The following is a 24,187-nucleotide window of genomic DNA, read 5'->3' as shown; positions in this document are numbered from 1 at the left end:
GCGAGAAATCTCGTGATTTTTTGGGGGGGGGCAGTGTTGCTGTTCAATTACCTGATGAAGTATTGGCATTAATTACCTGATGAATTTGGTGCCAATGTAAAATATGCATCTTGCAATATTCATACACCAACAATGACAAAGGATTAAAATTTACAAATCCAATTTATAAATTAACCCTTTCTTGCTCAATGTTGGCTAAGAGCAACACCAATTTCTACATGGCTCTTCACCACTAATTCATCTAAGTATCGATTGTTATATTTCTCTAGCTGATTGTTCGTAAAAAATAAATAAATAACGTAAAAATTAACTCTTTCTACACAAAGATGTCAGAGCAATATCAACTTGAACAATTTTGTTCGAGATTAACGGGAAATCCTGTGAAGTTGGGCCAGGCCCAGTCTTGGTCCAAAAGTGTTTTTTTCCGTATATTAGCGCGTGTTAGTGTTTTTACGTCAACTAAATTCTCGATCTTGAAATCTTCACACTCTTACATGATTGACCTGGGTTCAAATTTTAAAAATCCAACTTACACATTAACCCCTTCTGGTCCAGTGTTCTCAGTCAGAGCAACACCTATTTTAGAAATTTTGTTCGAGGTTCTCTACATAAAAATCGCGTGAGTTTTAGTATTGTTCTTAAAGAGTTCTGCCGGTAGATTGGCAACACTGATGATTTTGGCGCCAATATAAAGTCTACAAAATGCACTTTATAAATTAACCCTTTCTTGCCCAATATTAGCTCAGAAAAACAATAGTTCTAACAAGTTTTGTAGGTTAGGTAAAAAAAATCTGCAACAACTGCTGCATCGTATAACGATTGTTATATTTGTCTAGCAGATAAAAATTGGCAAGTCCAGTTTACAAATTGACCCTTTCAGGCCTAAAGTTGCTTCAGAGCGAATTCGTTAGAACTAAACCTGACAAAAGTAGAGCATGTTTCTTAGGTTAGGAAATAACGTGATTTTAGCCGGGGGGTCCGCGGTGTTTTCCCTAAAGAGTTTCTGCCCGTGTATTGGCAACACTATTATTTGGGCGCCAATCTAAAGTTAATTGAAATTAAAAATTATTCTCTAACGTGGCTGTTGATCACGTAGGGGTTTCTTTTGTAATTGCTGAGTTTTATGAAGTTAAATGATTTCTTATTTGTTTCAATTTATATCTTCATTTTGTAAATATTATGTAGAAATCGTAATAACTCCAGTTTCTTCTAATGTGGGCTTATCGACACACAATGTATGGGTAAGGACCAAATTACAAAAAAAAAAAAATCAAATTAATCCGGAAAGCTTATTACTTATGGTTGAATTGAAAAAAAATTGTATTTCCGAGTTTGTAAACAGTTGTAAAATAATGGTGTTTAAATTAACCGTTGGTATTCAGAGCGACGTAGGTGTAGAAAAAGCCGCTAACGGCCAAGATAAAACGTGCCGAGTCCATTGTTGTAAAATGCCTTCAAGGAAATAATGCACGTATGTGATAAAGCTTTTCATCCACTTTGTGAATATTAAAACCTATTGATACATGTGAGCGATTCTTCGGTTTGACTCGTGCATTTCAAATCGATGTCATTATACTTATGTATGTACTTAACCTAGGTGATATATTTAAAAAAATCTATCCGTGTTTCATTATTCGTTTCTCTGCCGTTAATAGGCAGGAAGTTAATTATTACATTTACGCCCCTTGGGCTGGCAGATGTTGTTTTAGGCAGTCTTTAAATTTTTATAGTTCAGAGGAACGCTGAGCCGCCAAAGGCTCCTCCACATGTGTCTTTGCGAATAACTAGGCCGGCCGTTTTTCGACTAATGGGATATGCACGTTTTGAAGTAAGTCTTAAAGAAAAAACACGTAAAAGTCCGGTTTCGCATTTGGCATCAATTCGATCGGAAGAGCCTCGAGCGGATTGTCCAATACTAATTTTTAGTCTAGTAATATAACACGAAATTAAGTGGTGGCTTGGGGATTGATGATTCCAAGATGGAGATTTTAGATAGACGCCAAAAAAATCCGTGTTGCCGATAGACATGCAGGTACAACACTGCGGCCTAAAAACACGGGATTTCCTAACCTAAAACTGTGCCAAACGTCACTGATTCGAAGATTCCAATATGGAGATTTTAGATTGGCGCCAAAAGAATCAGTTTTGGTTTCCAATACTCGAGTAGAAATATTTTAGCAACAACATTGTCCTCCGCCCTAAATTCGGATTTCAAGCTAACCTCAAACAAAATTACAAAAATAGGTGTTGCTCTGAGTCAACATTGAGTCAGAAGGGTTAATTTATAAATTGGATTTTGTAGCGTTTATCTCTCGTCAATTTGGGGGATTAAAAATTTTTGAGATAGAAAATTTGGTACAAAAAATCGGTGATGCCAAAACACGGAATAAACCCTTTTAAAAGGGAAAATTGCGCCTGACCTAACCTCATAGGATTTCCCTAAACAAAAATATTGTAATTCTTATATTTTGACCTCAACAGTTAATCTTATGATTCTTCCTTCTTGAAGGTGGTTCTTCAAAATGAGATGACCTATTATCCCACCTTCAAGAAGGAAGAATCATAAGATTATTGTAATTATTAATAACTCTAAGTGGCGTTATTCTGAGACACATATGAGGAAAAAGGGTTAATTTTAAGCTAGTTAGAATAATGTCCTAAAGAAATATAACAATCTATACTAGATTTATTGGTGGTGAAGAGCCATGTAGAAATTTGAAAATTGAAAACAAAATGTAAATTTTAGGTTGGCTCCGACCTAATCAATGTTACCAATTCACAAGCAGAAACTGTTCAGGAACAACACTGCGCTAAATCTCAGGTATTTCCCGCTAACGTTAAACAGAACAGTTTAAATCTTATTTTTTCTGAGGGGGACGGAAACGATCAATTTACGAACTGGATTTGACATTTTATATCTATCTAAGAAGTGTAACAGTCGAACAAATCGATACGATATGTAGTTAATGGTGAAGAGCTATGATGGAGTTGGGAGATTCCAAGATGGAGATTTTAGATTGGCGCCAAATTATTCAGCGTTGCCAATGCACGAGCAGAAACCTTGGAGGGACAAAACTGTGCTGTGCCTAATATCATGGGATTTTTCGTTAAAATTCCTCAATTTAGTGTGGCTCTGGCCAACATTGGACTAGAAACAAAAAGATACGACTAATAAGCTAAATTTAAATTATTGAAGCCAAAATAAAAATTTTTGGTGGTGGCGCTGTTGCTTGCTCGTTCCACGGGCGTGACACCTGAAGGAAGCCTTCAATCGTTGCGACTAATAATTCCGTGTATAAAAGGGATTCCGAGAACTGGACGAGTAATAATCCAAATTACGAGGGATTTAAAAGGGGAGATTCAATTTGTGGAATGTCGAGAAACTCCGGCTGGTCTTTGGCGTCCGCCCAAGCGAAAATAATCCCCCGGCCGTTTCGGACTCCAATCACTAACCCGCCCCTAATTCGGAACCAATTCCGGAGGCGACGCCCGCCCTCGGCTTCCAAGACAGACGAGAGAGGATTGGGGGATCGCAGCTTGCTGGATCGACTCCTCGAAATCCGATGATCACCTCGTCCCTGAGGATGAAAGAAAACTAATTCCGCCGGGTCTTCAAATTGAAAAACAGGAATTTGTCTTCTTTTCCCCTTATCTGGTAATCTTTTTTTAAAAACTGGAAGATCGATAGATTTCAAGCGATTCGCCGGAGTAGTTTCTCCTACCAAATTAAACTTTTAATTCGACAGACAGTTCAGAAAGTTAAGAATAACCCCGAGTAAACATTTGGGGGTGGCAACCACAACACAAACAGTGGTAGACTGAAAACTATTGAATAATTAAGTGAGAATTGTCCCGTGCGATGTCACGGTGCGTTGGAAAACGAAAAAAGGTTATAAGGCGGTCTGAACGTTCAAATTGAATTAATTTTAACACCCGATATTTCATTAGAAAGCCCCGTCGAACATTAATGTTGAACAAGATTAAATGCACGTCGTAAAGATCTTCGGCCGAGTGTAAAAAATCTGTTTAACCCACAAAAACTCCGAATCCCCCGGCCTGCTCGGCGGTCGTCCTTCGGGCCCGTTTGTCGGTCCATCTGCGGATTCGTGTCTTTTCCACTGAATCAAATTTAAAAAAAAAATCTCCATTTGCCCGTTGCCCTTCACCGAGAACCCCCGTGGATCGGGGATAGTTCTATTTTCGCCCGCCTATTACCAGAGGGTTGTCTAATAATAAATCTCACAAGCTTTTAACTACCCCCTTTTCTCCTCCCATTCTCGCTTTTCATATCCACTAATGAATTCATCCTGGGCTAAGGTTTAAGATAAAAGGAATCTGCCTCTTTACGACCTTGCTCACCGCGACCAATATTGGCCTATTGTTTAATCTCCATAATTGTCTCTATTCAGTAAGCTTTTTACCAGATTACGTGTGTATCCTTCAGCCATTGCTTCAAATCCAGTTTATAAATAAACCCTTTATGACCAAAATTGATTCAGAGAAACACTTACGCCAGCAATTTTGTTTTGGGGGAGGGGGTAGTGTTTTTGCACGCGTATTGGCAGCACTGATTTATATGGATACATCGTATAACCTCCATCTTGGAATCTTCATTGTTTTCCTTCCCAATTGTTCTATTTTTGTAGCAGATGGTTAAAATGTAGTTTATAAATTAACCCGTTCTTATCCTAATTTGTCTCAGAGAAACAAAACATTGAGTATTTTTGTTAAAGACTAAAGGGAAATTCCGTGATTTGCGGGGGAGCACGTGTATTTATCCTTGTATTGGCAACACTGAATATTAAGTCTCCATATTGTCTTATAGGTTCGGAAATTCCTTGAGTTTTGACGGGGGGGGGGCAGTGTTGCTCATGCAGTGTTTTTCTCAGGCATTTGTAACACTAATTTCTTTGGCGTCAATGTGAAATCTCCATCTTTGAATCTTCAACCTCCAACTTGGTTCTTCACCACCAATTGCATCTAGTATCGATTATTATATTTCTTTGATAAATAAATTTTTTAAAATACAGTTTCTAAATTAACCCTTTCGTACTCAATACATCCTTGGCAATTTCGTTAAAGATCAGCTAATCCCGTGAGTTTAGGCCGGGCGCAGTGTTGTTCCTGCAATTTTTCTATTGTGTATTGGCGGCACTGATTTGTTTGGCGCCAATCTAAAATCTCCAACTAGAATCTTCACCACCATTGCTACTCTTGCTACTCTTATCGAATGTTATATTTTTCTAGCAGATTGTCAAAACCAGATTATAAATTAACATTTTGTTATACATCAATTGGCTCTAATATGAATATAGTACTAATATATTGGCAGCAGGGATTTCTTTGTTGCCAATCTGAAATCCTCTTCTTCGAATCATCAACCTTTTCACCTCCATCTGTATATCATATCGATGTTACATTTGTTTAGAAGATTGCTTAAATCCAGTGTATTAATTAACTCTTTCATGCCCAATGTTGCCTCAGAACAACACTAACTTAAGCAATTTTTGTAAAAGGTTAGCTTGAAATCTCTGAGTTAGGAGGGAGGCAGTGTTGTTCTAGTAGATTTTTTGCCCTTGCATTGGCAACACTGAATATAAAATCTAAATCTTGGAATTTTCGAACTCGAACATGCTTCTTCACAATCACTGCATTTAGTATAGATTGTTATAATACTTTAGCAAATAATATTTTTGACGCGCAGTTTTTAAATTAGTTCTTTCTGACTCTATGCATCCTTAGAGCAGCACTAAGCTTGGCAATTTTGTTAAAAGTTAGCGTTGCAATCCCTTGAGTCCCCCGAGCGCAGTGTTGTTCCTGCAATTTTCTTTCCTTGTGTTAGCGACATTGAATTGTTTAGTAGCAATCTAAAATCTTCATTTTTCAACTTAACCACCTCTGCATTGCTTTCGGTTGTTGTACATTATTCCTTTCTGCACCAATGCTGGCTCAGAGCAACACTATAATTAGCAATTTTGTAAGGTTATTCCGTGTTGTTTGGGGGTGGGGTGCAGTGTAGATCCTACAGGGTTGCTGTCCCTGTTTGGCAACATTGATTTATTTGGCGCCAATATAAAATCTCCATCTTGCAACCTTCTGGTTAGCTTATCATATCTGACTCTCAGCGTCTCAAAAAAAAGAACAACGAATTTTTGGCCACACTTTTTTCTTGTTCACACGTGGTATCACGTCGGGCGCCCTTTTTGTGTAAAATCGACCCCCCCCCTCCGTATACAGTGAACAGCTTAACGGCGATTTTATCAATTTCTTCAGCTCTGTAAAGAGGAGGCAAATTCGTCGACAAAATCCGTTTTTTTTAATCGTGTCTTACAGACGAGAGCCTCAATGGTCTTTTAGTATGTATGTTAAATCTACGGGTTTAATGCGACATGTAAATTTCGTATTCTCCCCCCCCTCTCGCCAAAACTGCATTTGAAAGCCGATCCTTCATTTATGACAACCGTGAAACATCCAGGGACTTTTTTTCACAGCGCTTCTTTAGAATAGAAGATGGAATGCGTTTTAATACTTCTTTTTAAAAGTGTGATGCATCAACCCGTTTTTCTTACACCATTTAGAAGATTTTTATAGGCTTTGAATAAAATACAAATTTCCTAGGGAGTGCTATAAAACCCACAAAACTGAATGGAACGATGGAAATAGGCTAGAGAAATCGTCGTCGTCTTTCTTTACTTGCAAGACTTTAGACAATGTGTTTATGATGATGACGATGATGATGTTACACAAAAACCACTCTATTAAATAGTGCGAAATTTTTAATATAACCAGGGGATTTATAAGATAGATATCTTCGATAAACCGATGGCACAGATATCAACAAAGAACTTTTAAATAAACAAGGAAATTCGTGCCTTTTCTGCGTAAGATTTTGAACTTGGGCCCACCTCTCGACAGCTAGTTCAATGTTAAGTTGAAATAAATTTCCTCGCTGGCCCATTTAGCGTTTTGGGGGTGAGCCAAGATCTTCATCATAGCCGTTTACTCCTGAACGGACTATTATAATATAATAAAGTAGCTTCCCTTACTTGATTTCAGTTTATGCTTTCTCAGACTCAAAAGTTCAACATTCTTTATTTGGTTTACTGCTTTAATGGCTTTTTCTCCTCTGACGCCATTTTTATCGATTAATGGATAAAAGGTGATTCAAAATACCGAATATTAGCCAGTTTCATTAGACCTTATGATAAAACACCCAGTAGAAATGTAGTATTTCGTAATTTTCTGTCTCTTTGGTCGATTAAATTGTATCCGAATTTCAAATATTCGTTCTAACTCGCTCCTTGCTCGATATATGGCTGGCCACTGTAAATAACGGCTCGGAGGGTTGTAAATAAAACGTCCATAATGTGTTAACCGTTTAGACAAATACGACTATGTGGGTGGTCTAAAAGTTTTTATTCCCCCTTTATTCGACGCTGCTTAAAATTCCATTATCCCACTCCCCGGGAAAAAGGGATAGAATTATTCAAATCCAATATACGTGGAACTTTGGCATGCGATTTGGTCAGTTTGTGATCTGGTCTGCACATCCTTGAGGCGAAAAATGTCTCTCAACTTAGAAATAAATCCGTTAAAGGACAGAAAAGTTTTAAACTTTTTTTGCACAAAATTGGCACCAAATGTAGCAAAATTGTTAAACGTTAGCAAGAAATCCCATGAATTTAGGGGGGGGGCGTAGTTTTTGCCTCTGTACTGGCAACACTGAATTTTTTGGCGCCTATCGAAAAATCTCCATCTTGGATTCTTTATTCTCCAATGCATCTCGTTACATACATTGTTGTATGAGTTAAGCCTTAAGTTAAGTTCAACCTTCCAGATTTTCAGTTTTCAAAATTTCCAACTTTAGCAAGTTCCTTAAAGTTTAGTGGAAAATCCTGTGTGTTTATATCGCCCGCAGTGTTGCCCTTGCAGTATATCTTCCCCTGTGTTGGCAACACTGAATAATTGGGCGCCAGTCTAAAATCTCCATCTTTGACTCTTCACGACCACTGCATTGCTTTCGATTGTTTAAATTAACCCTTTCTGCCCCAATGCTGGCACACAAAAACTATTTTTTTAAAGTTATCCGAAAAACCCGTGCAGTTTTTTTTTAGTGGACGTAGGGGATTTATTTGTCGTACAACTGCTTTGGGTATCGCATTTTAATTTGTTAATCAGATTTTCCAAATTCACTTTATAAGTTAATATTTCTGGCTCAATGTTGATCACAGTTCGACAAACTTAATTTTCTTAAAGGCTACCGTTTAATCGCGTAAGTGTTTTCCTTACTGTTTGTCTCCCCCGTGTATTGGCAAAACTGATTGATTTAGCGCTAATTTAAAATCCCCACGATGGAATGAATCTTACCACCATTTCGCATCGATTGTTATAGTTGTCGAACAGATAAAATTTACCAAATTTAGTTTATAAATTCTCCTTTTCTGGAACCATATTGCTCAGAAACAGAACTCCACCAATTTTGTTAAAGATTAACGGGAAATCTCTTTAGGGCGTGCGCAGTTTTGACACTGAACTGTTTCTGCCTGTGTTTTGGCAACGCTGAATCTCCATCTTGGAATCTTCAATGGCCATCATCTCCAATCTTCGCCACCTTTAAAGGTTAAAAATTCCCTAGGCTAAGTTATTATTAATAAGGTTAAATATAAAAAAGCGTATTCAGGTTCCACGGATCAATATGATCAGTAACGACCAACGTTCATCACCCCGAAAACCACACGAAGAAATTTCACAATTTCACGTCGAGGGGCAAATTACAAAAAAAGTGTTGTTTTTACGGCCTCCGGCAAATTATCGATAGGATCATGATGAGTATTCATTTTCCTGACCGGCCTCCACCGTCCTGACTTGATTTAATAGACGCAATTTGTTAACTTGACTGGGAGATATTTCGGTATTTAATCGAAATATTTTTAAACTCATTATTACTGATGGGCGCTGTCGGCCGGCTCCGATTATAGCGCTTTCGAGTCGTCGAACTTTATGCACCGGCATCCGATAAATGTTGGTTGACGGTTTTAATATATAACTACACGATAACGCCTAGACCCCGTAGTTTAAGAATATTGTGAGATTTCTCCGAGTGGGTGATGAACCTATAACGAAAGACCTTGCCTCACCCTGTTTATATCCCTGGGCAACCAGCAAAGCCACCCAATGACTAAATTACAGACTGCGAATGAATTAAAAGAGAGGGCTCCCAAATTCTTACGCACGAACATCATTCTCCAGATTTTTATTTGTTTTGTTTGTTAATGAATTTCGATGACTTTATCAAAGGGAAAATTTATGAAAATGATCCGCAGGTTTAGAAAACGTTGCCTGGTTTCATTTCTTCCAAAACCTCTGATCGTTTTCAGTTTAGGAATTAAAAAACGTAACCTAACATAACCTGTCCATAACTGAAACTCTTCCTAACCTTACCATTTCTAACCTCACTTACCATAATCAGTCCATTACCTTACCTCTGCTTAACCTATCCATACACTAACTTACCTTAGCATTCCTAACCTTACCTGACCTGTCCATACCCGTAACTTTACTTATCTAATCATTCCAAACGTTACCCGCTAACCTATCCATAACTATGACTTTACTTAACCTGTCAATAACTGAAACATTAACCTTTTCATTCCCAACCTCACTAATCTGTTCATTGCCGTAACTCTACATAACCTGTCCATAACTGTAACCCTACCTAACCTAATCATTCATAACCTTACTTACGCTAACCTGTACATAACCGTAACTACTTAATCTGTCCATAACGGCAACACTGCATAACGTTAGTATTCCCAAACTCACTTAAAACAATCTGTCAATTGCAGTAACTCTACAAAACCTGTACATAACCGTAACTACTTAACCTGTCCATAACGGTAACAGTGCCTAACTTTAGTATTCCTAACCTCACTTAAAATAATCTGTCAATTACAGCAAATCTACATAACTTGTCCATAAATGTAACTCTACCTAACCTAATCATTTCTAACTTTAACTAGCCTGACCTGTCCATAACTGTAACACGAACTAACCGTTTCATTCCTAACCTTACCGAACCTGACCTGTCCTTAACCGTAACTCTCTGACATCGATGCCGTGAAAATTGACACCCAAAAAAAAGCTTTTCATGCTGGGAAATCCATGGGGGACTCCATGTTCAGTTAATAACGATAAAAAGCAGGTTCCAAGATGGGTAATTTTAAATTGTAGTATAAACATTCAGCTTTTAACAACACTGTAATAGGATAAAACCCAGAAGGGTTGTGAATTTTTTGATTGGGTCCAGTGAAAAAAATGTATATTTTGTATTTTCTATGAAAATTCATATTTTAAAGGGTTTGAAGGGTTCTTAAAATGAATTTGATTTTTTCCTTTTGTTTTAAGAGAAAAAATGTTTAACCGTATTAACAGAATTCATCTTTCGGTTTTTGTTAGTTTTTATATATTTAGTAGCATTTAATACGGTCCTGAATATGATGTTCTTATATTAGATTTTAAAAAAAGATACAAAAAAAATTGACTGATATATAATAACCGTGCACAACAAAGGCAGAAAACTGCAGTTAAAAAACAGTCTGGCCCCCATTGGGAAATATGCTAGGACAAGTCTCCCATATTTTGACCTAGTATCACACAAAAAACGAAACAAAAAAGGTCAAAATCAGCGATTTGTCTTTAGTCGAATAGTCCTCACATTTCAATCCTGGCCGTATTTGATCAGCTCAAATTAAAAATATTTTCAAAACCTCGACTCGTTAGCCTGACCTCCGACGAGGGTCAAAAAATAAAATAAAGACGGTGAAAGAAAAAAACAACCACTTCAATCGCTAATCAATCACCGGAACAACTTGTTATTAGTGGCTATGATAGAAGGATGAATTATAGAAACGATTTCAATATTCGGCCGATGGGTCCGTTCTTTTATAATCCCCATAATCGCTTTGATCGTTAGCAATATCGATTAATTATATTGCCTCGATCATTTTACTAATTAGTTTTTGAGCTCGATTTTTTGTGTGTCCGTGCTTGGTTTCTCAAGAATTGCGCGTTTGAATTTTAACTTTGATAAATTCACTCTTCCTGAATCTTGAGTTAGTTGAATAGCCAATATAAGAAGTTACGGTATGATTCCAATTCCAATAAAGTATTGGCCGAGAATTGCATCAGGTGAAATTTATGGCTGTTAATTTGAACACCGGTTCGTATCTTCTTGTTTTGATCAGTTATAAATTGTATTCACGGGCGGACCCGGTTTTTGTGATTAATCGTGAATCACCGTCTCTTCCGCAGAGCGAAACGAACGATATCGGTGCAAATCGGTTTTAATGACGAGAGTTCAATATCGGAAACAATTTCGGTGATTTACTGTCTGAATACATCGGGCTCATAGAAATAACCGAAATAAAACAACAATTATCGGTAATTAACTCATTGGACGCAAAGTCTGAATATTGGGCGGGGGCGCCGTTTTTTAATTTTTAAAACTTTTTGTAAAGGTCAGAAATTCGAAGAGTGACGGTGTGAATCCAACCTACGACCGTGGGGTCTAAGGGGCCCAGTGTTGCCAATACGGAAAACTGCACTAACAACACTATGCCCGCAAACCTTCCAACCATAGTTGAGAAAAATGTTAATTTTTTTATTTTAAATGGCTGTAAGGAATATATGTTAACATAGTTTGATCAATGAACAAAAACAAATTTCTGTTGGGGCCAGAAATTGCATGAGTGACGGTGCGAATCCAACCTACGACCGTGGGGTCTAAGAGGCCCAGTGTTGCCAATACGGAAAACTGCACTAATAACACTATGCCCGCCCTATTATAGAACTAAACCCTTGAGAAAAAATTTATTTTTTTCCCCAGGAGGTTAGAAAAATTTCTAACCAAATTGATTATCGCCGGGCCAAGAGAGTAAATAATTAATCGAGGGTGAGTCGTTAATTAAACCCGACTCCTACGAGGTTATCACCGTAGCCTTGTAGAAAAGCGTGGGCAAACCATCATTTATTAAAACCCGACTCATCACCCGCCTTATTAACAATGTCATTAACTTTTTAAGTATTATATCACTTAGCCGGGGCTTTATTATTTCACGTTTGGTCGCTTATTAATTCAAACGTGTTTCTCGATACGCTTGTTTTCTTACAATCAATTGATCCTGTGTTTTCCAAACCAGTGGAATGTACTTGAATCCGTAGCTGTTCAAGAAGCGCATGTTGCATTTGAAATTAGCTAGTAAAACAGAAAACTATAACATCGTAAAATTTAAACTGTCTGGCTGGTTCATGTGAACCGGTCATTCGTTACCGATCGTATTGCTATGCTTCGGTGGATCAGTCTGTCAGACGCGTTTCGGTATTGTCCTCGTCTTCAGGGTTGGGTCTGAGCGCGAAATTATTTCACAAGTTCGAAATAGATCCGTTCAAGAGGCTCAAATCTCTATCTTGGAGCCCTCAATTTTCATTCAGTCATGGCTCTCCATTACCACTGCATCTGCAAACGTTTTTATTATATTTTGTCTAGCAGACAACATCCTTAAAATCCAGTGCGGTTAATAATTAACCCTTTCTGACCGAATGCTAACTTTACCAATTTTTCAAAGGTTAACGTGTAATACCGGCAGTGCTTTTGAGCGAGTGTTCTTGAATCCCTGAATCTTCATCTTCAATCAAACATGGCTTTTCACCACCACTACATCTTCTATATATTATTATATTTAAAAATCAGATAAAATTTCAAATGCAGTTTACAAGTGAACCCTTTCTTTGCCAATTTTGGCTCAGTGAAACACCACGTTTAGAAATGTTTGTCAGGTGAAGAAATCTATTGAGCGGACGCAGTGTTGTTCCTAAAGTATTTTTGTCCTTGTATTGGCAACACTGATTTACTTTGCGCGAATCTAAAATCTCCATCTTGGAATCTTCAAACCCTAATATGGTTCTTAATAACCACTGCTTGTATCGATTTTTTTTAATGTATTGTTCATATCCTTTTTATAAATAAACCTATTCTGGCCCAATGTTGGCCCAGAACAACAAATTTAAGTAACTTTGTTTATGGTTAGTTGGGGTGACATAAGCCACAGTGTTGTTTCTAATCGGTTTGTGTATGCAACATTGATTGATACTTTGGCGCCCTCTTGGAATCTTCAAATTCCGACATGGTTCTTAATCACCACTGCTTGTATAGATTTTTTAAAAATGTATTGTTCATATCCTTTTTATAAATAAACCTTTTCTGGCCCAATGTTTGCTCAGAACAACAAATTTAAGCAAATTTGTTTCAGGTTAGCGGAATAACCCGAGAGATTGGCCGCAGTGTTGTTCCTAATGTGTCTGTGTGTTGGCAACACTGATTTATTTGGCGCCAATCTAAAATCTCCATCTCGGAATTTTCAATCAAATGGCTCTTTACCACCATCTGACCCAACTCAGTTGCCTTAGGTCCGTTTATACTCTTTTTTGGTTTTTCATTTCCACTTATAAATCCATAGATTATTCAGAATATTCCCTTGGATGCACAGTAAACCCCTGATTCAGTGTAGTCATATCGATCTAGAATTTTTTAAAGAATATAAAGTAAAACCGTTTCCTTCGGATGGTACTTTTGTCGTCCTTCTGAGGGAAAATGACATCCCTTGTCTTCTGAGGCCGGTGGGAAAAAATCATCATCCTGTCACGCGATTCTTTTTTCTTACAATTGCCCTCAGCCTATCTGCCCCTTCATATTAAGCAGTTATTTTTGATTACGGTGCCCATCGCCAGCGACTTTTACTTTTTCTCCCACTCCCTCGGACTTTAAAGTAAAGTCCAATCGCGTCTTGCGATTCGGCAAACGGGCTTTATTGGTCTATACGAAAATTTCTGTACGATACAGCTTATTCCTTCTAAACAGTCTTCTTTAACCCTTGACATTGCGTCATACCGAGGAAGTTTTATTTTAAGACAAACTTACGAAATAATCAGGGTAAAAAACCAATAAATGGAAATGTCTAGAGCATAGATTCACCCTGTCGTTTTCAATTTCTCATCCTCCATATTTTCAAAACGTCCTTTCAATTCATGAGGGAAAATAGAAAATTTAAAAGTGATATTTTTCAACACATCCTGGCTGAAAGTCAAAATTCAAATGGAAGAACATTTTCGGCCGATAAAGGTAAGATAAGGAAGAAATTTTTGGTCTTTACCCGGGTTTTGGTTGTACTGGTTACTAATACAGTTAGCTTGGATTTAATGTACCGGTTCTTCAGTTGTATGTCTTACACTGATTCACATACCCGTTGAAACATAAAATTTGCGAAGTAGTGAGTAAGCAAAGTAAATTAAGTTATTGTTTTTTTTACTCCTATTATTTATTGTATACTCCTGAATACAAATTTTAGTAAAAATAAAAAATAAAATTTTTATCCTGAATTGTTTCTCCATGCCTTCCTTGCTTTCGATTTTTTTTCTGAAATCACAAAAATGGTCATAACTTTATAAGTGCTTCACGAATACAAGGGGAATTAAACACGGGGTTAGCACTCCATAAACACGTAATAGCGTAAACCTGGCCACGGCGAAAAAATCAGAACCTTAGATATAAAATAAAACGTTTGAGAGGTTTCTGCCCACTTCATACTTATAATGAGAAAAATCTAAACCGTGTTGACACTGGTAAAACTTGGCAAATCACGTACTAAAACACTGCGCCCACCCTAAATTTATTGGATTTTGAGCTAAGAATAAACAAAATTGCTAAATTTGTTTTTCTGAGACAAAGTTGGACCAGAGAGGGTTAAATTTATAAAACCCTGATTTGAAAATTTTTATCTGCTAAAGGAATATAACAACCGATACGAGACGTAGTTGGTAGTAAAGAACCATCTTTTTATGCGATGTGAGATTTTTGGCGCCAAACAAATCAGGGTTGCCAATGCTAATAAGCTAGGGGGACAACACTGCGTCCGCTAAACAAATTAAACCATTATTAACCGGTGGTGAATATTCCAGCAGGAGAATGAAGATTCCGAGATTGAGATTATAGATTCAGAGTTGCCAATACACGTACTAAAACACTGTAGAAACAACACTGCGCCCGCCCCAAATTCATTGAATATCCTGCTAAGCTTAAAGAAAATGTGTGGTGATTAGTGACCGTTAGTCGATGATTAATCAGAAATCGTGAGATGCGGTCTGGTGACTGATAATGATTTCTGAATAATCATATACTTAAAGAAAATTTTTACATTTGTTGTTCTAAGCCAAAGTTAGGCCAGCAAGGGTTAAAATTATAAAACCCGAATTTGAATATTTTTATCTTCTAGAGGAATGTAACAATTGGTACTGGTCGTAATTGTTAGTAAAGAACCATGTTTTTATGCGATGTGAGATTTAGGAACAACACTGCGCCCGCTCTAAATTCAGATTTCCTGCTAAGCTAAACATGATTGCTAAATTTGCTGATGTTCCGAACCAAAAATTGGACCAGAAAAGGATATTTTATAAACTGGAAATGAAATTTTTTATGCTAGACGAATATAGCTATCGATACGTGACGTAGTTGGTAAGGAAGAACTATGTTTTTGTGTGATGTGAGTTTTTGCGCCAAACAAAGTAATGTTGCTGATACATGGGCAGGATCCGTACGGTGTCAAAGCAGTTATGATAATTATAAATAAACAAAATATTGAAGGTTGATATTAATTTTATTGACAGATAATTCAAAATAATGGTTGGCATGAATGTCAAAATGTCTCCTTTCAGCTGGCCCTATTTACATTATTATCGGATATTCATGATATTATGAGTAAGGCCAATTCATATTTCCACCGAACCACGCCAAATCCTGAGTTGGGCTGATTGTCCATAGAAAATCTCCGATTTGGCTTTGGTCAAGTGGAGTTCACTAACGGTGTCGGGTTCCAGCATTGTACGCTGAGAGGGACTTAGTTGTCAGGCAAAAAACGGCGATTGTTTGCCAAGCGTCCTCGGGTGACGGGAACGGTTGATTGAGTGATTTTTCATTCTTTTCTCAGCTCGGCTTTTTAAAAGTCCGAACGAGGCATCGTCCCAGATATAGAATTGTTCTAGAATACGGCCCATTCCCCCCGCCCGGCTGGGGTGCACGTTTGGCATGAAGATGAGATCAAAATGATAAATGCCCTGAGGAAAAATAGGTGATTTACAATCCACGACACGTCTTTTTTTTAGAAATTTAAATAGTCCAAGTATCGTATAGGATTAATAGTAAAAGGGATTCGTAATCTATAAACTCCCCACTCCTAGATCCACAACGTACGAAGATCGCGTTGGCCCTTCCGTACGGGCAGAGTCCAGAATCGATCCCCCCCGGCGATGGGTCCATCAATAATCGACGTTCTGATTGGACGTTGTTATCGGATTGATGGCCTGGATGAAAGTGGTACTGGTAGATATAAAATGAATAAGGCGGTGGTCTGAGATAAGGTGGTTGCCTGTTGAAAGGGAGACGAGGGCTCGAGATTGATTGAGAAGCTGGAGATTAAGTGAGCCGAGTTAATCGTAGCCGATTAGTCATTGGTTCGATGAGACGGCCATGTTGCCCATTAGTCAACGGGGCCTTCGGGGCATCGATTTTACCTGAAGAACTTGCCTTGGAACACCGTCTCCTTACACACTCCTTTCCCATATGCCCATTGCCATTTCCTGACAGTACGGAGAAGAAACAAAAGACAGGAGGCCGGTGGACAGGTTCAAAGACCCGTTGTCGTATCACCTTTTTCATTAGTCACCGAACAATAACAGCGAATTTAAACTGAAAGTTTTAAATCTAAATGGAACGAGATCACATATCTCCATTGAAGATACAAAGATAAGAAATATAACCTCCATTCTGTTATCCTATACAGTGCAGCCAACACACCTACCTATTCATCCTTACAGGAACACTTTATCAGGACTTTTAAACTATTCTTAATAATTTACGGAATTGACAAATAATAACACCTTATTGGGTCTTAATTTTTCAAGCATGCTGTAATTACGAATTAAATCTAAACTATCTAAAGTGAATGAGATTAAACACGCGATCAGAAATATAACGTCCAACCGGTTATCCTTATTGTGCAGCGTAGGTTTAGGTTAGAATTAAATCTAAAGTGATTGAGATCAAACTCCGGTTCATTTTAGATCAGAAATATAATCTACATCCGGTTATCTCTACAGTGCAACCAACGCACCTGCCTACGGATCCTTAAAACAACGGGATTTCTTAACACACTTTATATGGACTTTTAAGCTGTTATTAATAATTTACGAAGTTGAAAGTAAAAAAACGGAGTTACAATATGTGAGCTTAATTTTTCTTGTATGTTGAAATTACGAATTAAGTCTAAAGTGAACGGGATCAAACACCCGTCCATTTTAGATCAGAAGTATAACGTTTAGGTTATTCCTGTACAGTGCTGCCAACACATATACCCATTTAGCCCAAATGTACCATGTCTGCAGCGGAATTCTCCATCAGGACTTTAAAAATATTATTAATAATTTACAAAGTTACCAATGTTGTTAATTACAATATTGAAATGTTTCAAAAAATAAGAACGGGCGGACGAGATTTACTACGCCTCCCTTATATATTGTAACGGAATCGTAACCTCCATCCTGTTATTCATACAGTGCCGCCAATATACCGACCCAAAAATCCTAACCTTATCATAATAATAACATTTTTGAATTGACAATAGAATGAGGTGTAAGCCCCATCCAATTTGTATCGGAATGGTAACCAACATCCTTTTATACAGTCCAGCCAATTCACCTACCCATTTATCCTAAATTTCAATAATTCCTGAAAGTGATTAGTAATCAATCATTCATTATTTACTATAAATTGTGAACAAGTAAAATTGTTTCAAAAGCAGCTTTTTCTATTGTAAGTGCAATCGTCGTAACGATCGCTCCTTGCATCGTAAAGATTTATTTCCACATCTACCTTTCTTTCTCTACAAATGATTGGTGTTCATTATTAGGTTGTTTTATTTGCCAATTTCTCACCTCTTAATTTTGCTTCTTCTTAATCCGGGCTCTTCGTGTATTTTCGACATGTTGATCTATCAAGCCTTCATTGCCTGCGGGTTATCTAGTTTCAATAGAAAAAATTGATAGTTGTTTTGTTTTTTATTCACAGCTCTACGAAATTAGCGACGACCCAAAAAGGAAAGAGTTCCTAGACGACCTGTTCAGCTTCATGCAAAGAAGAGGTAAGCTTTTATTTTATCAACTATAAATTTCAAGTTCGAGGTAAATCGGACGTTTTTCCAATTTCCATCTGTTGGCGTTTCCGTCTGCTACCTGGCGCGGACGAAGATTTAAAAGAAAAATACCTTTTTTCACAGTCCTTCCGATCAATCAAGCCGCTTTTACCTAGTCTTTACAACGCCCAACATGGTACACGTTAGTTGAAGGGGTTCCTCGTAAATCATAACCCACCCTGACAATATCGTATTTCATTTATTACCGCTTCACAATCTTGTACGAGAATAGCAACTTTTCCCGTACGATCGGCTTCCATTGTTCAGTTGTGTTTACGCTTCTGTATCTTTTCGCGGGGGGAGAGGATTTTGGATCTTATGCCTCGGCAGGATTTAATTTTTAACCTTTTTTANAAATTATAAAATATATATTTTATATATAAGATCTTCAGAATGAATTATAGAAAATTTATGATTTTTTTTCAGCCCCCCTCCCATATTTTAAAAAATCAGCCCAAAATTGAGTCATTTATTAAATAAAATAATAGGCTTAATAACAGCGTCAAAAATCCTGTCTTAAGTCAAATTCGCATGCCTAATTTTTAGTTCTGCCCTTTTAAAATAATTGTCATGTGAACTGGAAAATTTAAGAATTTTGACCAGTGAAACAATATTTTGCGAAGCTTTCGCCGCTTTGAGCTTAGAAAAGACAATCATAGTCGCGACATGTTTATACAAAAACCAGTTTTCGAATGGGAATAAATTTTAAATTTCAGAACTAAGACCTGTTAGAAGGTTTTTCCAGTTTATAAACCGGATTTGAAAAATGTTATCCTCTAGACAAGCCATAACAATCGATACGAATTATATCTAGGGTGTTGAAGAGCATTCTTAGAGATTGTAGATTCCAAGAGGGTCCAATTAGAGGGTGGCACCAAAAAAATCAGTGTTGCCAATACTCGGATAGAAACACAACTTGGGCAACACTGCCTCTTCGCTAAACTCACTGGATTTCCTAACCTAACAAAATTACTAAATGTGGTTTTTTATAGAGCCAAAATTAGGCAAAAAAGTGTTAAAATATTACAAATAGATACGAAGTGAAAAGGTGATGAAAAGCCACGTTGAAGATTCCAATATCGATATTTTATCTTGGCGCCAAACAAATCAGTGTTGCCAATACAATTTTATTTCCTAACCCAACCAAATTGCTGCCGGATTTACTAGTTTTATCTACAAGACTAAAATAATAATAAAAATGTTACGTCGTAGGTTATAAGAAATTTTAGTTTGGCGCCAAACATATCAGTGTTGCCAATACATAAAGACATAGAAATGACAACCCTGTGTCTCGGGTTCGACGCTTTTACACTTTTACCACGTGAACTGGAAAATTTGAAAGTTTGACCAATGAAACAATATTTTTGACCTTTTATTTGGTTTTACATAAAAACCAGTTCCTCAAAGTGGGAGAACCAGTTTAAATGTTTCTCCAATTAGAAGAGAAATGATTCAATATGTCACTTATCGATCCCATTTTAATTTTTGTAAACTTAACTTAAAACGAACTTTAAAGATGGATGTCGAATCAAGCGCTTGTATGGTGGCGTGTAATTAAATAGGCAGTGGGAAAGAGCGGTTCTTCTTCCCTTTCAAAGTCCTCAGAGGTTGAAGGATGGGCCGGCTAATGTATATTATTCGATGGGGGCTGGATTAAGGTTTTTGATGAGTTGTTAACAGGGAAGGCATGTTGTTATGAGCTTATATGTATGGATGTAATAGAAATAAAATGAAAAATGCTAAGTAAGCCCGTGGTGATTAGGTAGGATGATTGGCAGGTTGTCGCCGACCTAATGGCTACTGAAGCTCTGATTACTAACTGATACCTCAGATTTGATGGGCGCTCATCTCGCCGCTTATTAAATCCTATTTCTATACGACACTGACTGATCGCTTACACTATCTTCACTTGTAATATTTCTCTTCGCCCTACTGCTATATTACTACTACTGTTTTCAAACCGACCCTCTACAATTACCTTATAATTCAGACCTTAGGGCGATTTAAAAGAAAATAAGAAAAAAAGGAAGTACCAAATAATAACAGATGTTTTCTTTTAGTACTGTTTTATGTTTAATAACTAGTTAGAAGCCGTCTAAACTTTTATCTGTTCAATTTATCCAATTTTTCGCGTCCTTTTTCCAAGTCAACATAAATACTAAGATCCACACAAATCAGAATCCGGACATTCAATTTTGTTCAATTACCAATTCAATCAGTCATGACCGTTTTTACCCAGACGAAACGACAGTGCGCGTCAAACGGCGCAAATGTATGGGGCGTAAGTCTCTTTTTTACGAGACTGTAATGCTTTATAGTCCGGTCAGGGAGGACACATCCGCTCGTAAAACACCAATTTGATCAATCTAATAGAAAAACGATTCCTCTAAATAAAATTTAAATTCATTCCCATCACCCTTCATGGTCTAATAATGATAGTTTAGATTGGCGCTGAATAAATCAGTGTTGACAATTTACGCGCAGAACCACTCAAGTAACAACACTGCGCCTGCTCTAAACTCACGGAATTAGTCCTCTTTTAGCAAATTTGTTAAAGTTCCTGTTGTCCTGAGGCAACTTTGGGCCAGAAATTGTTAAATTATAAATTGAACGTGTAAAAACGTTGTTTGACAAATATAACAATCAATAGAAGATGCAGTTGTGGGGTGAAGAACCGTGCTGGAAATGCAACATTCCAAGATAGAGATTATAGATTGGCGCCAAATAAATAACTGTTGCCAATACACGGGCAAAAACACTGTAGGGACAACACTGCGCTCGCCATAAACTCACGTGTTTTCTGGCTAACCTTAAACAAAATTGCGTGAGTTGTCATCGATCGGAAACAACTTCGGACAAGAAAGGGTTAAATTATAAACTGAACACGAACATCTTTTATGTTTGGCAAATATAACAATCGATACAAGATGATGTGGTGGAGTGAAGAGCCATGTTGGAGATTAAAGATTCCAAAATGGAGATTTTACATTGGCGCCAAATAAATTAGTGTAGCCAATACAAGGGCAGAAACAGAGTAGGAACAACACAAATAATGGTGAACAAGTCGATTCAAAATAAATTCCCAACTTTCGTTCTCCGGCATACTTATAGATTCCACGTAATTTAGACAATTCCTATCATTTGTGTCTGGCTAACTCCGCTGATTCGATCAGGGACGAGTTTTCGCCATCTTCAGAGTGTGGATGGTCAAAAGAGGAAGACCCAAGTGGGTCTCAGAGACAAAAGAAGGGTTTAACTTTTCCTTTCCTAAATTTAATTAAGGTTAGCCAGAAATCCCGGGATTTTAGGAGAGGCGCTGCGTTTCTGTCAGTTTATTGCAACACTGAATTTCTTTGGCCCATTTTTGAAATCTCCATACTGTAATCTTTAATTTCCAACATGGCTCTTAACCACAGCATCGATTGTATATTTGCCAATGGATAAAAAAATTCAAATAAATTTGATAAATTAATCCTTTCGGCCAAATTTTGACTTTGAGCAAACGGACTTTAGAGTTTTTTTAAAGGTTAGCGGGAAACCCGTGGGTTTAGAACGAGCGAAGTGTTGCCAGTGAAAGTTTTTTTACGTGTATTGGCAGCACTGATTTGTTTCAAGCCGATCAAAAATTACTTGAAATCTTCTTTATCAACACGGCTTCTTCACCACTGGTGCATCTCGATTCATTCAAACAGATTGTTCAAACGTTAATTCAGAGAAATAGCAAGTTTAGCATGTTGATTTGGTTAGAAAATCCCGAGAGGTTATGGCGGGCGCAGTGTGGTTCCTGCAGTTTTGCCTCTGAATTGTTTCTTGCCGTGTTGGTAACTCTGATTTCTTGGGTGCCAGTCCAAAATCTTCTTCGAATTTTTTAATCTCTAACGCGGCACTTTACAACGGTCTTTCTTTTAAAATTGTTGAGTTTTTATGCAGGCAAATGATTTATTTTAATGCGGAGGCTTTTCCTTATGTCACCTGTAGGCAACAATGCACTTCTACATCTAACCTCCCCTCCAGGAATTCGAAAAATTGGTTGGTTTTATGGTCATTATAGTTATTGTAATACCAAATTTAGTACAGTTTGTCATGTAGGATTGGACATCCTACTAAATTTTAATCTAATGGACCCCTTAGATAGAACCGAATAACTTAAATTGTAAGGTCGACAAACAGTGTAACACTCGCTAATATTATAGAAATTGGTCAGTTGTTTGACTCACTGTGCTGGAATCGTTTGAGGTTTTTTTACCAACCATATGGTGGAAGCCCTTTTGTAGCCGGGATTTTGGGATTATATCACCAACAATAAATGCGCCATTAAATCCGAAAAGAAAACCCATAACCTAAATAAGCAATAAAATGAAGCGGGGAAAAAACTATAAACGGTTCGAGAGATCGAAGTTATTCGGAAGGATTAAAACATTTTTCGCCGTCCCTCTTCGTCTTTTCAATTAAATTTCCTCCTTTTTTCCTTTCTTTTTCTTCTTCTATGAAGGGGATTGATTTACGATCGTTCGTCGTTTTATTTGCCTCTTTTCTATCAAATCTTTGTTGTGGGAAATAAAAGACTTGAAAATGTACAGCCACTAAAAACCCTATCTGTGTGACACCGCACCGCGAGCGAGTCGTAAACATTGCTTCGGGACGTTAGTTAACACCAGTTATCAACAACAACAAAATAATTTAATAATTGCCTAATTTTATTACCTATTCAATTGTAGAACTAGATTTATTTTTACACCGTACGCAACGGGCATATTTTCGATTTATGTTTATTCATTTCATTTGGAATTTTTTTAAAAATATTAACGTTCGGACAGATCGGATTATTTTTTTTCTTCTGCCCTTAGCGATTTTATGGTCAGAGGGGAATAAATAATGAGGTGCCCCAAAGTGAACATTGTATGCGGTTGGCGTGTTGTCGCCGTCCTTGCGCCCTAGTGTGCGTGTGTGCCGTGTTTTTTCAGTAAACAAAGGACGGTCCCTTTGGCGGCAAACAAAAAGCTCTTCAAAAGCGGTTCTTCCCCGTTAGCTCTACCTACGTTAAATCAACTTCTCAGATTCAACCGTGTTCGATCGTAGGAGATGGAAGAGGAATCTCCTTGCACACTCGTCCATCGAAAAGTCCATCCTTTTCCTCCAGGACGAGCAATCTTTTGGAATATTCCAAATAGATGTATTGCTTTTGTAATTAACACTCCATAATCATCTACATTCATCGTATTGTAGAGATCGCATAATCCCTAAGTGATGACTAGGAGACTAAGATTCCGAGGTTGACATTTTAAATCGGCGCCAAAATACTCAGTACTGCCAATACATGGGCTAAAACATCGCAGAAACAACACTGCGCCAGGTCTTAACCCAGGGGATTTTCCGGTAATCTCTAACAAAACTGTTAAAATAGTTCCTGTGAGCCAACATTGGGCCAAAAAGGGTTAATTTATAAACCTGATTTGAAAAATTTTATCAACTAGACAAACTATAACAAATCTTGGGGATTAAATGCTTCTAAGATGGAGATTTTAGATTGGTGCCAAACGATTCAGTGTTGCCAATAAACTGGGTAAAATACTTCAAGGACAACACTGCGCCCGCCCTAAACCCTCGAGTTTTCTTAACCTAACTTTAAGGGAGGTTGCTCTGAGGAAATATTGTGCCAGAAATGGTTAATTTATTGTATAAACCGAATTTAACCATCTTCTAGATATATGTAACATTCAATACGAAATGCCGTGATTATGAAGAGTTGCTAATAAAAGATTATAAGATGGAGCCAGAATAATAAGGGTTGCCAATACACCGGTCCAGAAAAGGTTAATTTATAAACTGGATTTAACCTTTAGCCATCATTACAACCCACCTCCTAAACTCACGGGTTTTCTGCTTTCTTT

The 24,187-nt window shown here is 37.4% G+C and overlaps 1 protein-coding gene across 4 annotated transcripts in view; it reads left to right on the top strand.

Annotated features, from left to right (window-relative positions):
• The window catches only part of LOC106671103 (protein dead ringer-like), a 170,912-nt gene that overhangs the window by 61,873 nt on the left and 84,852 nt on the right, over positions 1-24,187 (top strand). For all 4 annotated transcript variants that reach the window (XM_014401930.2, XM_014401928.2, XM_014401927.2 and 1 more), the window contains one exon: positions 18,173-18,245. In XM_014401930.2, the coding sequence (XP_014257416.1) occupies positions 18,173-18,245 (73 nt within the window). The remainder of the gene's footprint in view (positions 1-18,172; positions 18,246-24,187) is intronic.

Source organism: Cimex lectularius, unplaced genomic scaffold (genome assembly GCF_000648675.2).
Source record: "Cimex lectularius strain Harlan isolate CLEC.00 unplaced genomic scaffold, Clec_2.1 scaffold201, whole genome shotgun sequence".
Classification (NCBI taxonomy): domain Eukaryota; kingdom Metazoa; phylum Arthropoda; class Insecta; order Hemiptera; family Cimicidae; genus Cimex; species Cimex lectularius.
The sequence above is the reverse complement of the archived record's forward strand: the minus strand, read 5'-3'. Positions and strand labels throughout refer to the sequence as shown.